This window comes from Somniosus microcephalus, chromosome 6, assembly GCF_052327205.1.
Source record: "Somniosus microcephalus isolate GS21.2 chromosome 6, FLI_Smic_1.0, whole genome shotgun sequence".
Taxonomy (NCBI): domain Eukaryota; kingdom Metazoa; phylum Chordata; class Chondrichthyes; order Squaliformes; family Somniosidae; genus Somniosus; species Somniosus microcephalus.
The window spans coordinates 205,984,259-205,999,646 of record NC_140992.1 but is presented as its reverse complement, the minus strand read 5'-3'; the positions used below and the strand labels follow the sequence as shown (position 1 = coordinate 205,999,646).

The 15,388-nt window shown below is 45.5% G+C and overlaps 1 protein-coding gene across 2 annotated transcripts in view; it reads left to right on the top strand.

Annotated features, from left to right (window-relative positions):
* The first annotated feature begins 7,830 nt into the window (after positions 1–7,830).
* The window catches only part of LOC147116395 (leucine-rich repeat-containing protein 36-like), a 54,228-nt gene continuing 46,670 nt past the window's right edge, over positions 7,831–15,388 (top strand). The window contains exon 1 of one of the 2 annotated variants that reach the window (XR_015078803.1): positions 7,831–8,198. Coding sequence is in view for 1 of the 2 variants with exons in the window: in XM_085991281.1 (XP_085847407.1) it covers positions 8,126–8,198 (73 nt within the window). In the remaining variant the exon portion in view is untranslated. The remainder of the gene's footprint in view (positions 8,199–15,388) is intronic. The other variant, XM_085991281.1, reaches the window with a different exon arrangement.

Sequence of the window (15,388 nt, the reverse complement as noted above, 5' to 3'; positions counted from 1 at the left end):
GATGTTGTTGCAGCTGTCAATGCCATTTTACCGCCATCTTGTGGCGCTAATGTGTGGCAGAAACCAAATGAATGTTTCCTCCAATGTGTTTTTTCTTTGAACACTTTTGTTTATTAGTCATAAAAAAGTCTGTTTGGTTGGGTGGGAGGTCATGTGATGAAACCTCCAAGAATGGCCCAGAAATTCAGGTCTCCACGGGTGAGTACACACGGGGTACTCACCCGTAGGCCCAATGGAACTGCCGGTTTCCTGCATGCACTGCGCATGCGCGGGAAACCGGCACTTCCGTTCCCTTAAAGGAAGGGGTTCAGAGTTCGAACACGTGCGCAGGAGAGGCTGCGCGTGCGCATCGAACTTAGTTTTTTTTTACAGGTTTTACCAGAAGGGTAAATCTCCAGAAGTTACACATATAAAAAGCAGGCGTAAGGCCTGCTTTTTACAAGGTAAGTGGTGAATTAATTAAAATTAAAATATTTTTTCCACAGGTTTATTATTTTTAAATACTTTAAAACAAGGTAAGTTTATTTTTAGCCCTGTTACAAAATAAAATTATTTTTTTCAAAAATGTAAATTATTGTTTAAAATAGTTATTTCATATAATTTATAGTTTATTTAAAAAATGTGATTTTTAAAAAAATGTATTTGAAGATTTAGTGATGTTTTGGGGCCCGTAGTATTTCTCTTCCTGTCAAACTGCTCCGATTGGCTCCCCATGGCCCACGTGATCCCAGGGGACGCATCGAACTAACTGCGCCCCTGGGATACGCAAGCACTGCGCGCCGGCAGCTGGAGCAGGCCCAGGATCGGAATTCCACGGGGGCCCACAGCTCAACGGCCGGCGCGCAAGGTAAGTGCAGGTCGGGGTCTTACACCCGCGGGAAGCCCCCGACCCGAATTTCTGGGCCAATACGTCTAACCAGGTTGGCAACCCTAGTTGGCATGCCTAAGTTCAATATTATGGTAATCTTGAGTCTGTTATTAACTGGGGGCATTAGGACCAAGGCTCAGAGTGGTTCTAGTATAATTACTGTATCTGTAAGGGCCCCAAACCGAACCTTTGCACAGGGGGTCCCGGCCCCCGCAAGACAAATACCAACAACAATTTGTATTTTATAGCATCTTTAAAAGTAGTAAAACATCCCAAGATGCTTCACAAGAGCGTAATGAGACAAAAAAAGACAGCCAGCCAAAGAAGTCAACATTAAGACAGGTGACCAAAAGGTTGGTCAAAGAGGTAGGTTTTAAGGAGCGACTTAAAAGAGGAGAGGTGGAGAGACAGCGAGGTTTAGGGAGGGAATTCCAGAGCTTAGGGCCTAAATGACTGAAAACACAGCCACCAATGGTGGGGAGAAGGAAGTGGAGGATGCACAAGAGGCCAGAGTTGGAGGAACGCAGAGTTCTCAGAGGGTTGTAGAGTTGGAGGAGATTACAGAGATAGGTAACGGCAAGGCCATGGAAAGATTTGAACACAAGGGTGAGAATTTTAAAATTGTGGTGTTGGTGTACCAGGAGCCAATGTAGGTCAGCAAGCACAGGGGTGATGGGTGACCAGGGCTTGGCACGGGTTAGGATTGATGTGCCTTCAATAACTCAAAGACAAGGGCCTAGAAATTGGGTATAGCCCCGCCAGCACGTTTGCGCCGAAAATTTTGCGCCCGCCACGGAGCCAGTTGTGCCCGCCCCATATTCACTTTCAGCGCCCCAAAGCGGAACCGGGCGCTGGTACAGGGTGTGTCCGCCCCGCTTGGGGCGCTGAAAGTGAATTTCAGCGCTCCCGGTCCCGCTGCGCCACCCGATGCGGTGCGGCAGGCTGCTGTACTGCAGGCCTCCCCCTTCTCTTAAGGGGGAGGTGCCTGCAACGGCCGGAGCCCCGATTGCAAGTGCCGGCAAAAGAGCCCGGCACAACGGAGAAGTGCCGGGCTCCACGGAAACCAGCCGGCAATGCCGCGGGGGGGGGGGGGTGGAGGAGGCCGGGGGAGGAGGTGCGGGCAGGCGGCCGCCGAAAAAGCGGCCGCCCCGCACCTCCACCTTAACTTGCGCCGCTAAGGCTGCAGTAAGGACCCGGTCTCCCGATGTTGTTAGCGCCCGCCACGGAAGAGGCGGCTGCTACTGAAGATGGGGATCGGCGTGGTTTCGGGCGGTACCGGGGCACTGCGCACACCGATGACGTCATCGGTGCCGGCGCAGCGCTACCGGCTAACGCCGATGTTAGGGCCCACCTAATTTCGGGCGCGACGCAACTTCCGGCGCAACCCACTCTTTCGCCCCTAATTGGGCGCAAACGCAACTGAATTTCTAGGCCAAGGAATTTAAAGGATTCAACTAAGGCTTTTAATCACTAAGAACATAGCAGCATTACAGGTCTTCCCACATCGGGCGTCTGGTAGGAATGACTCATACAGCTCCTGAGACCTTTATATGGCAAAAGACAGGGGCGTAGCCAATACACACAATAGGAACAAAAGGGGGCGGTTCACACAATACAAGCAGGTGAAACACACAGGTAAAACACATAGGCTGATGAAGGCATATATTTCATCACAAGGATGCGGGCAGCAGAGTTTTGGATGAGCTCAAGTTGGTGTTGCCGAGTCTGGTTGGTCTTATTCCTGGAGGTTTCATCACATGACCTCAGGACTCCCACCACCCCGCCCCAGTTTCCCACCATTAGTCGGCCAACATGTCCATTCTCACGGGGCTGTGCCTTCCCACGCCAATTGGGAAATGAACAGACTCTTCTTTATCTGATTGGATGATTCTTGACTCTCAGTCAAACAGCCATTTTCCCTAATAAGCGAAAGTGTTCAAAGAAAATGAAAAAAATAATGCCCGGATGATTTTTCTCCCTGGTTGCTCGCAGCAGTGTCCTGGAGGTTAATCTTCAATTCCTGGAGACCCACTATTTGGATAAACAAGTGAAGATGATCAAGAAGCTTGGAGATCACATCACCAACTTGAAGAGACTGGGACCCCTGCCTTGTAGGGAATGATGCCTTGTGACTTTGTACAAAGAGCTGAGACCTGGGGCTGGATTTTCATTCAGGAGTCGGGTAGGAGACGGGACTACAATTTTCGGGTTGTAGTCCCGCCTCCATCGAGATGTGGCCAATCCACGTGATTTTAACTTGATTGACCTTGTTGAGCCCGCCCAGCGGGCTCAGCAGGCCAATTAAGGGCCACCCAGCAACAGGTAACGTCACAGACTGAAATTTCATCTGTCAAGAGGTTTTGACAGATGAAATATCAGCGTTTCACAGTTTGAAGCTAAACACTGAAAGTCTTACTTCGTAATAAGGTGGATGAATTAGCTGCGCAAATAGAGGTAAACGGATATGATATGATTGCGATTACGGAAACATGGCTCCAGGGTGACCAAGGCTGGGAACTCAACATCCAGGGGTATTCAATATTCAGGAAAGATAGGCAAAAAGGAAAAGGAGGTGGGGTTGCATTGGCTGGTTAAAGAGGGGATTACCACAATTGAAAGGAAGGATATTAGCTCTGATGATGTGGAATCTGTATGATTAGAACTGAGAAATACCAAGGGGCAGAAAACGTTAGTGGGAGTGGTATACAGACCTCCAAACAGTAATGCGGAGGTTGGGGCTGGCATTAAACGGGAAATTAGAGACGCATGCAATAAGGGCACAGCAGTTATCATGGGTGACTTTAATCTACATATAGATTGGACTAACCAAATTAGTAACAATACTGTGGAGGAGGAATTACTGGAGTGTATATGGGATGGTTTCCTGGACCAATATGTCGAGAAACCAACTAGAAATCAGGCCATCTTAGACTGGGTATTATGTAATGAGAAAGGATTAATTAGCAATCTTGTTGTGCGAGGCCCCTTGAGTCGGAGCGATCATAATATGATAGAATTCTTCATTAAGATGGAGAGTGAAGTAGTTGACTCAGAGACTAGGGTCCTGAACTTAAATAAAGGAAACTACGATGATATGAGGCGCGAGTTGGGTAGGATTGATCGGGGAATGTTACTCAAAGGGTTGACGGTGGATAGGCAATGGCAAACAGTCAAAGATTGCATGGATGAACTACAGAATTTGTTCATCCCTGTTTGGCATAAAAATAAAACAAAAAAGGTGACTCAACCATGGCTAACAAGGGAAATTAGGGATAGCATAAGATCCAAGGAGAGGACATATAAATTGGCCAGAAAAAGCAGTAAACCCGAGGATTGGGAGCAGTTTAGGATTCAGCAAAGGAGGACAAAGGGATTAATTAAGAGGGGGGAAATAGAGTATGAGAGTAAGCTTGCAGGGAACATAAAAACTGACTGTAAAAGCTTTTATAGATATGTGAAGAGAAAAAGATTGGTGAAGACAAGCGTAGGTCCCTTGCAGTCAGAATCAGGGGAATTTATAATGGGGGACAAAGAAATGGCAGCCCAATTAAATACATAATTTGGTTCTGTCTTCACAAAGGAGGACACAAATAACCTCCCAGAGATGTCGGGGAACATTGGGTCTAATGAGAGGGAGGAACTGAAAGAAATCAGTATTTGTAGGGAAATTGTGTTAGGGAAATTGACGGGATTGAAGGCCAATAAATCCCCAGGGCCTGATAATCTACATCCTAGGGTACTTAGGAAGTGGCCCTAGAAATAGTAGATCAATTGCTGGTCATCTTCCAAAATTCTGGAACTCTGGAACAGTTCCCATGGATTGGAGGGTAGCTAATGTTACCCCACTATTCAAAAAAGGTGGTAGAGAGAAAACGGGAACTTATAGACCGGTAAGCCTGACATCGGTAGTGGGGAAAATGCTAGAGTCCATTATAAAAGATGTAATAGCAGAGCACTTGGAAAACAGGGACAGGAACAGACAAAGTCAACATGGATTTACAAAAGATAAATTGTGCTTGACTAATCTACTGGAATTTTTTGAGGATGTAACTGGTAGAATAGATAAGGGAGATCCAGTGGATGTGGTGTATTTGGATTTTCAGAAGGCTTTCGATAAGGTCCCGCATAAGAGATTAGCATGTAAAGTTAAGGCACATGCAGACAGGAAGCAAAGAGTTGGAATAAACGGGTCTTTTTCTGAGTGGCAGGCAGTGACTAGTGGGGTACCGCAGGGATCGGTCCTAGGACCCCAGCTATTCACAATATATTGTGAGCTATGGGGGCGGTTTACAGTGGATGGACGGTATGTGGCCACCAGATGGAGACAAAGTCCCCCTCTCACTCCAATTCAGGTGACGGCCACACCCACCTCCAACACACCTGAGGCAAATCTACCCATTAGCTCAGGAGTTCAAAAGGCAAACTAGTGCATCCCTTCAGGGCCAGTGCCTGAGGAGAGGGCCAGTACCTGAGGAGAAAGCCAAGCCAAGCCAAGCCAAGCCAAGCCAAGCCAAGCCTAGCCTAGCCTAGCCTAGCCTAGCCTAGGCTAGGCTAGGCTAGGCTGTTGAGGACCAGCTTACGGCTGCCACAGAGAGGTCTGCTATGGAACCCAGGTGGAATATTGTTTAGTTCTGGGAGCCTGATATGATCCCTGGACTGGCTGAGAAAGATCCAGTGGTAAAGTAACCCTGGCTTATTGTTTTTGGAGAAAATTGATTTAAGGACTGCCTTCCTAACCACCCGGGGCGGATGATTGTTTTGTTCTTCATTTGTCTTTTTGAACGTCATGTGTTTTTTGGATTTTTGCCAGACGTGAACCTTTTTTCCCTGTTTTCTAAAAATAAAACACAGCTAACTGCTGTTTTTCATTTACCAATCTTGTGACTGTCTTGTGTCCTCCACCCCCGCTTCAACACACCCTTCGGTCTAGGTGGTGATTACAATATATTAATGATCTAAATGAGTGAACTAGATGTAATATCTCCAAGTTTGCAGACGACACAAAGGTGGGTGGGTGTGTGTGCTGTGAGGAGGATGCTGAAACTCCAGTATGATTTGGACAGGTTGGGTGATTGGGCAGAAGCATAGCAGATGCAGTATAATGTGGATAAATGTGAGGTTATCCACTTTTGTAGCAAAAACAGGAAGGCAGATTATCTGAATGGCAATTGATTGGGAGAAGGAAGTGCAACGAGACCTGGGTGTCCTTGTGCACCAGTCGCTGAAGGTAAGCATGCAGGTGCAGCAGGCGGTTAAGAAGGCAAATGGTATGTTGGCCTTTGTAGCGAGAGGGTTTGAGTACAGGAACAAGGATGTCTTGCTGCAGTAGTACAGGGCCTTGGTGAGACCACACCTTGAGTATTGTGTGCAGTTTTGGTCGCCTTATCTGAGGAAGGATGTTCTTGCCATGGAGGGAGTGCAGCGAAGATTCACCAGGCTGATACCTGGGATGGCAGGAATGACGTATGAGGCGAGATTGGGTCGATTGGGCTTATACTCGCTGGAGTTTAGAAGAATGAGAGGGGATCTCATTGAAACTTATAAAATTCTAACAGGACTAGACAGACTAGATGCAGGAAGGATGTTCCTGATGGCTGGGGAGTCCAGAACCAGGGGTCACAGTCTAAGGATAAGGGGTAAGCCATTTAGGACAGAGATGAGGAGGAATTTCTTCACCTAGAGAGTGGTGAACCTGTGGAATTCTCTACCACAGAAGGCAGTAGAGGCCAATTCATTAAATATATTCAAGAAGGAGTTGGATATATTTCTTAAGGCTAAAGGGATATGGGGAGAAGGCAGGGACAGGGTACTGAATTTGGATGATCAGCCATGATCTCATTGAATGGCGGAGCAGGCTCGAGGGGCCAAATGGCTGCCTACTGCTCCTATCTTCTATGTTTCTAACCTGAGTCCTTCTCCACAGACTCAGTTAGAAATCTCTCCTGCACAGAAAGCTTAAGGCTGTCACCTTTGACAGTTCGCAGCCATTCTGCTTTCTGTGCCGGTGAGATGAGGGAGTTCCGAGACCGGAAGGAAGGCTGAAAAGGTAAAAGTAATTTAAACTTCTTTAGAGACACAAAACACACTTACCTTTGCACTCATGCACACATCACTCACCTGACCACCGACATCTCGCCCCCCTCCAAGTCCTTCAACCCGATGGCCCACCTCGCAAACTTGGCGTGGTTTGAAGCCGTCGGGAATCCCACACTTCAGCATTAAAATTAGGGATCAGGCTAATTAGTTAATTAGCACTAATCCCCTTCCTGCCTCGGGTAGGCGGGTCCCAGTGCAGGGCAGGTACCCACCTCCTTTGAAACGGGCATGGATGGGGTCGGGACCCCTGATTTTGAGATTTTAACCCCCCACACACCTTCAATCCTGACTCCACGGCCCAATGAAAATCCTGCCCCTGGGCTCTGTAAATGTCATCTAACTGTAAATAAATTGTTCAATTTAATAAAAAATAAATAAGTGTTCAAAGAAAAATAATGCCCGGATGATTTTTCTCCCTGGTTACTTGGAGCAGTGTCCTGGAGATTAATCTTCATTCCTGGAGACTCCAGGTCGATCCTGGAGGCTTTGCAATCCTAGCTCAAGTTTAGAGAGGATGGGAGGCCGTTGGAATAGTCGAGTCGGGAGGCATAGGTGAGGTTCTCAGCAGCAGGGGCTTTATACCTGATCACTTCAAAATAGCACAAGAGTAACGGGATTACTTCTACTTGTTGCTATCCTTGCGACCTTGAAATCCAAAACATTTTTTTCCCCTAATGATCCTGTAGTCTTCATTTAACGCAGGGCTGCCCTCCGCGGCAAGTGCGTTTAAAGCATTGTTTTGCTGCATATAAATATGACTTTTTTGCATTATTGGCGTCATAATATCCCGCTGGTTCAGTAAAGTGCAAAAGCTGCGGTTATTGCGCGCGCCGCCTGTCGGCAAGGAGTGTCCCTGCGGAGTGCGCTCTGCCCGATCTGTGCCCGGAGCTCAGCACAACTTCGTACTTCACTTCTCGCTGCTCACCTACAGAGGGCGCGGCCAGGCCAGGCGAGCTCAGTCGGTCGTACTTGGTTGGCCCCCGCAACGGGAAAGGCCTAGGAGATTTCATTCCCATACCGCGCCGTGGAGATGTTTGAGTGGGGAGCGCAGGCGCTGGTTTGAGGTGGTTGTTTGGAGAGACCAAAAAAAAGGAAAAAGTGTGTGTGTGAGAGAGAGTGCGAGAGAGAGAAGAATTTTAAAAAGGGGTTAGAGAAAGGAAAATGGCGGCGGTGGAGTTGGTGGCAACTGAAGAATGGATCAGGGAGAAGGCCCAAATGAGCAACCTCAGGCCGGGTAAGAGTTGGGGCTCGGTGCTGGCTTTCGGACTTGAGATCAAGGTGTCGATCTGTGTTAAAGTGCTTAAGATGAAAGAGCAGTTGTCACAGCTCCTTGGAAACCACCGTTATCCCAACTCACTTGGCCACTTTTTTGGCTTCCCACCATCACCTTTCAATGATGCCCCTTGTACTGGGATCACTCAGCTTTCATCTTTCCAGTTCCTCTTTCTAGTACAATAGGTGGAGCTAAAGAGGTAACAATTAGTTGGTGAGTTAGTTTACCAAATCAGGAATATGTGATATGATCACACAATAGATCCTCCCTCTTTTAATGTCTTTTTAATTTGAACTTTTATAAAATCTTATGTGATAAACTGTACTCCATGTATTTGCTGCAGTCCATTATTTCCCCGTTGAAAAGAGTGTTTTTGGATTACACAGCTTATGGCTGAGCCCCTCAGTGCCATAGTAGGCACCCACCTATTCTCAAATTGAATAGATACATGAGCTCTGAAAATTGCTTTGCTGATGATGAAAATGCACTGATAAGTTTACTGATGTTTCTGCATTGTGAGACACAGAGGAAGTGGGGGAACAAAATTTAAAAAGATGCTGGACTGTTTTTTATCCCAATGGCTTTTGAGGCAAAAATATTACATAATTTAAAAGGGAATAGGGTAAGTGAAGAAAGAACATAAGAGCAGGGAAATGGCATTGGAGTAGATAACTCCTGTTGAAGGGCTAACACTGGTGCAAGTGTGATTGGGTGAAAGGCCTCCTTTTGCACTAATTTCAATGTTTTATGAAAAGGATTCTGCTATCCCATTCATGCTAGAGAAACTAATTTAGCCAAGGACACTGTAAAGGGACATCATTGGGCATCAGGTTTTAAATCTGGAAATGTGCCCATTCTTGGTTCATAATATGCATTACTATAATTGACTTTCTATTGTGGTTATGATTACAATGAGGAAGAATGTGACTGACATATCATTTTTACAATTCAGAATGTGACTCATTATGGAATACACAAGTCTTCTAATTGTTAATGTTGAGAACATAATCCTAGAGCCATTCATGTTTTCCTTAGTTGATGCTTCCTTTGCACATCTTAATTCACTTTGTAACTTCCAATAGCAAATAGTCATTGCCCTAAACTTTGGAGATGGACTGTACCAGTGGCTGCTTTGTCACTGTTAAGCTGCTCAGAATCCAAGAAAGATTGTTAATCAAAAGAGAAAAATTAACTGGCATGTTAAGGCATTTGTGTTTTACTCAAACTAGCAAAACCCAGGGAGATCAGAGCAGTATTTCTTAATTGTCAGAGATAAGAAAAATAAACCTGTGAGTGCTAAAAATGGACAGCAGGTGATTCAGCATCTGAAATACAAAGATAGGTTAACATTTCAGGTAGGACCCGTACTCAGAATTGTATGGTCAGCAAGGGGAAGTTCCTTTTTATAGGACTGACCAAAACAGAGGGGAGAACGGGTAGTGGTCAAGAGTTGAAATGTATTACTTTTGCAGAAAGGCTACCAACCCACTGGTAATATTGTGATTCTGCTATCAATAGTTTGCTGAATACAAAACATAATTTAGTTACCAGAATAATAGCGTTCCTGCTACTTTTGCAGAGCCATGATTTTTGGTGCTGGCTGGCTGAGCAGATTGCAGTGTGTGTTCTTGGCCACTTGTAGCCTGACCCCCACAGCCTATTAGAGAGTGATGAATGCCTTCAGTAGGACCACTACGGCATCAGTTCTTTCAACTAACCTGCATGTGGGTGGGAGCAGCTGGGTTAGCAACTGTAATAAAATGAAATTTTAAACTATTTTCTTCACACTAAGAGTACACAGGAATGTTGCCATATTTTCTGGAACAGTTGATGAGATATTTTCAATGTAAAAATGTTTACAGGTACTCTTGAGTTGTGTTACATTTCCCGAATGAAGACTCATCAAAAATATCAGAGTTAAAAAGAAATGCGTTAACATTATTTTGCCCCTGTCTGTTTCTTCAGAGCACATAGCGTTGAATACGCTGCATAGACAGGGTTAAAGTGTCATTTCATTCACTGTTTTAATTCACTGTTCAGGGTGTTTTTTCTATTGTTTGTTGCTAAATAGTAATTTTCCCAAGAACAGATAAAAATTGTTGACCAGGACAATAAAGATTTCCATGTACTCTAAAACATAAACAGAAAGTTTGAAGATGCCAGATGATGTTTCTGGTTGCTGCGCAGAATGTGAAGATAGAGATGAAACTTTTGGTTATGTGATGTGGGCAATTTATGCTGTCCAAATTTATACTAAAACTACTAATATATTGTTTTGGTCTTAAGACTACTCTTTGTCTTTATATTTTCACAATTTGTTCACTATGAACAATGGGTTAACAGTATTTTTAAGAGGGGATATTCTTAGGGAAATCTACTGAAATTCTTTGCACCATATTATGTAAATTGTACTGTAAAGAGGTCTATGAACATAGGAACAGGAGTAGGGCATTGAGCCCCTCGAGCCTGTTCTGCCATTCAATGAGATCATGGCTGATCTGCAACCTAACTCATACCTGCCTTTGGCCAATATCCCTTAATACCATTAGTTAACAAAAAGCTATCAATCTCCGATTTCAAATTAACAATTGATCTAGCATCAATTGCCATTTGCGGAAGAGAGTGCCAATCTTCCACCACCCTTTGTGTGTAGAAGTGTTTCCTAATTTCACTCTTGAAAAGTCTGGCTCTAATTTTTAGACTGTGCCCCCTAGTCCTAGAATCCCCAACCAGCAGAAATAGTTTCTCTCTCTCTACCCCATCTGTTCCTCTTAATATCTTGAAAACATCGATCAGATCACCCCTTAACCTTCTAAATTCTAGGGAATACAACCCTAATTTGTGTAATCTCTCCTCGTAACTTAACCCTTGAAGTCCGGGTGTCATTCTGGTAAACCTACGCTGCACTCCCTCCAAGGCCAATATATCCTTCCTAAGGTGTGGTGCCCAGAACTGCTCAGAGTACTCCAGGTGTGGTCTAACCAGGGTTTTGTACAGCTGAAGCATAACCTCTACCCCTTGTACTCTAGTCCTCCAGATATAAAGGGCAGCATTCCATTAGCCTTTTTAATTATTTTCTGTACCTGTTCATGACATTTTAATGATCTATGTACCTGGACCCCCAAGTCTCTTTAGACCTCCACTGTTTTTAGTTTTTCACCATTTAGAATGTACCCTGTTCTCTCCTTTTTAGGTCCAAAGTGGATGACCTCACATTTGCCTGCATTGAAATCCATTTGCCACAGTTTTGCCCATTCACTTAATCTATCAATATCCCTTTGTAATTTTATGCTGTCATCTACACTGCCTACAATGCCGCCTATCTTTGTGTCATCACCAAATTTGGATATATGGCTTTCTATGCCATCATCTAAGTCGTTAATAAATACGTGAATAGTTGAGGCCCCAACACAGATCCCGCCGGGACACCACTAGTCACCTCCTGCCAATTTGAGTAACTACCCATTATACCTACTGCCTGTCTCCTGCCGCTCAGCCAATTTCCTAACCAGGTCAATAATTTGCCCTCAGTTCCGTGGGATTCTACCTTAGTTAATAGTCTCTTATGTGGGACTTTATCAAATGCCTTCTGAAAGTCCATATAAATAACATCCATAGACATTTCCCCTGTCCACTACTTTAAGTCACCTACTCAAAAAATTCAGTCAGGTTTGTCAGGCATGACCTACCTTTTACAAATCCATGCTGGCTCTCTGAACACCTCAAAAATTTTCAGTTGATCAGTCACCCTATCCTTAATTATAGACTAAATATGGTAAGGGATCCAAGAATTCTAGCATAACTATTAAACAGTAACTCTTGTTGAAGCTGACATTTTCATGCCTTGTGAGAGTCACTGCTGTTTTGTTTACATAGGGACATGGGGAATTTTTGGGGGGTCAGCGTTTGGTGGCGGGTCGGGTGGGAAAAAAAGATTTTTGACCGGGTCGGGAACCCACTGTCAACCCGCCGGGGGAGGCAATTTAGGTCATTATGACCTTATTAAGAGCCACTTATAAAGTATTTTGAGCTCACCTTTAAATTTTATGAGGTCGCCCACAGGGTCCCCGTTGCTCGGGGATCACCTCAGGTAAGGAAGTCGGAAGTTGTGTTACCATGAAATGATCTCTACTTGACAGCTGCAAATGTGCTATAAAAGCTCCCATTTCACAGCTGTTCACTTTCCAAGCTCAGATGCTGTTGCTTACTGCATTTGGAAGACAGATTGCGCTTTATGCAGGTTGCAAGTGTTTGGAGTAAACTCTGTATCCAGTGTCACCTCATTGGAACCACCTCTCTCGCCAATGACAGATCGCTTCTGTCATCTCAACTTCAGCTGCCATCTATTACATCAACATCGGTGCCCCTGAAACTATCTCACCTTGGTCCTCAGAATCCCACCACGCTTAGCCCCAACACCAGCAGCAGCACCAACAACAACACCAACCTTCTCCGCAATCAACTGATGCTGCACAGGACACAGGGCATCAGCACCTGACCACATTGCTGCCCGGGAGGCCAGGGATGACCTCAGCATGGCCAGATTCATTTCACTTGGTGCTGTACACCCTGGCTGCCACATGATGCACCAGGTTGGCACCACCCCACACCAACACCATAAAGCATTCCTACAATGCCCAAGCCATTCCTTTCACACTCATCGCCATTGCGGGGGGGGGGGGGGGGTACCATTATGTCTCACCATTCACTGCAACTCACTAAGTCACTTCCAAAGGTGCACAGAAATCCGTCCAAGAACGCAGTGTTGAAAATAAAGATTTCAATGTTTGACAGCACATTAACAGAAATTTCACATGAACATTGCATAAAACACACAAGTGCTTACCCTTGTGTGTTGTTAGGTTTTTTTTAGTTGGTATGATTGGACTAGGATGAGGGGGAGTGTGAAGGGTGGCTAGTGAGATGGGGAAGTGATAATGTAGAGAGAGGGATGGGTGGAGGTGCAAGGTAAGTTGGTGTGAGTAAGGATGTCAGGTAGGGAAGGCAGAGTGATGGGGATGTGATGACTGGCACAGCAAGATGAGGTCAAGTGTGGCTTTGCAGTAACGAAGATCATTGAAAGGTTTGCACCACTGCAGCCTGGTCCTCTTGACGACATCCCTGCTAGTGCGCTCCTGTGCAATGTGCAACCAGGCTGCTTTGGTCTCCAGGGGAGGTCTCTTCTGCCCATGGGAAGGGAAGAGAACCTCCCTGCGTGCTGTGACTCCCTCCATAAACATATGGAGGGAGTCATGGGAGAGCCTGGGTGCATCCGTGCACCTCTCTGCATTGCTTGTCGGTGTTTGCAGCACCTCAGTGCTGTAGAACACTGACAGCACAACTGTCAAACTAAATTTGCGCATGGTCCCTTTAAGGAAACTGGCTGATAATGCGTCATCGAATGACGTCATCAGACCCGCTTCCTTCAATTGGCCGGGAAACGCGCTGGGCGGGCTTCACAAGCCCAATCATCGTAAAATCATTTCACAGAGCGGACTGGAGCCAGCAGCGAGGTCGGGACCCGCCACCAACCCCGCCGCGGTAGGGGAAATTGCGACCAGAGGAACAGGAGTAGGCTATTCAGCTTTGCAAGCCTGTTCACCATTCAGTTAGATCAGGGCTGATCGGCACGTCAACTCCATTTACCTGCATTTACTCCATGTCCCTTGATATACTTACCTAACAAAAATCTATCTGTCTCAGTCTTGAAAGCTCTAATTGTCCCAGCGTCTATAGCCTTTTGTGGGTGAGTTCCAGATTTCTACTACCCTTTGTGTGGAAAAAGTGCTTCCTGATTTCATGCTTAGGTTTTGCTCGGTCCTGTAGTCATTCTTTAGCAATTTTAGAAGAAAATGATTGGAAAGTTACCATTAGGTTGCTCTGTTTCCTTCTCGCCAGCTAATGCATATTTCAGTTTACCCTGGTACACAATGCCTAATGTTTTCTTGCAATCTAATGATCAAAATATCACGCTCACTGTCGAGGCTCACACATGAATAATGACCACTTGGGTGAGGTACAACAGGTGCCCAATTCCCATGGAAGCGCACCCCAAGAAGGAGTCAACACCCATAAGAAAAGAGATGGGGACGAGATTGGAGAAAAAATATAGGGATATTAAAATATACATACAATATTGGAAAAAAAAGTATGTGGCTGGAATTTTCGCCAGGAGGACAGGGAGTCTCCGAGGTGGGCAGTGGAGGATTGACGATCACGGGGTGGGGTGGGGAGTGTTGGTCGGGGATCGGCCAGGGATCGGCAGGAGGGTAGAGAGGATCGGGGGATTGTGGCCAGCCTCAGCAGCATGGGGGGTGGGGAGGCCTCATGAGGGGGGTCTCCAATCACGGTGGGTAGGTTAGGTAGGGACCCTGGATCCAGGAGGTAGGTATAAAGCCACTTACCTCCTGAATGCAGCAGTCCCCGCCTCGGTTAACTGCCAGGTTTCAGAATTGTCTGAAATCCATCCACATGCAGTTAAATTCAAAATGGAGGTGAAAAAAGAGGTTTCCAGCCTCAGTATAATATTTAAATTGACGTGCCGCCTGAGAACGGTTTGGTCACCCACGCCCCGGGAATCCCGTTTTTAACAATTTAACTCGCTCCAAATCCACCCATTTTTTTAGGGGAAAATTCCAGCCTATGTCGCTCAAATATTTTGCCCATGGAGTTGCTGAAAGTGCGAGCTGATAATAGCGCGGCAAGGGCAGTGGGGCATCTGGGACCTTGGCAAATGATGGGACGAACAGTGTATCTCCTTAACCAATGAGATTAAAGGATTGCTAAAAAAACGGAGGAAGGACTGAGAAGGAGTGTGAATTAGAGTGGGTGAATTCAAAATCAAACCTGGTATAGAACGAGAAATAATGAGAGGGAAAGAGAGAAAAAGAGACGGAAAAGTTAATTTAAAAAAAAATTGACATTTTAAAAAAAAATCCCTAACAACAATTCACAACCTGAAGGAATGGGACTCCACATTTTTAATTGTTCATTTTCTGGGCCAGTGAGGTTGTTTGACGGTCATTAACAGTTATCATTAAAAGGGTACCTGCACTATTAATTACTAGACTTAACTTTCCATGAGGAGTTTAATGGGAAATTAATGTGCAAATGCAGCAACTTTATGAAACTCACTGGGAAGTTAAGGGTGA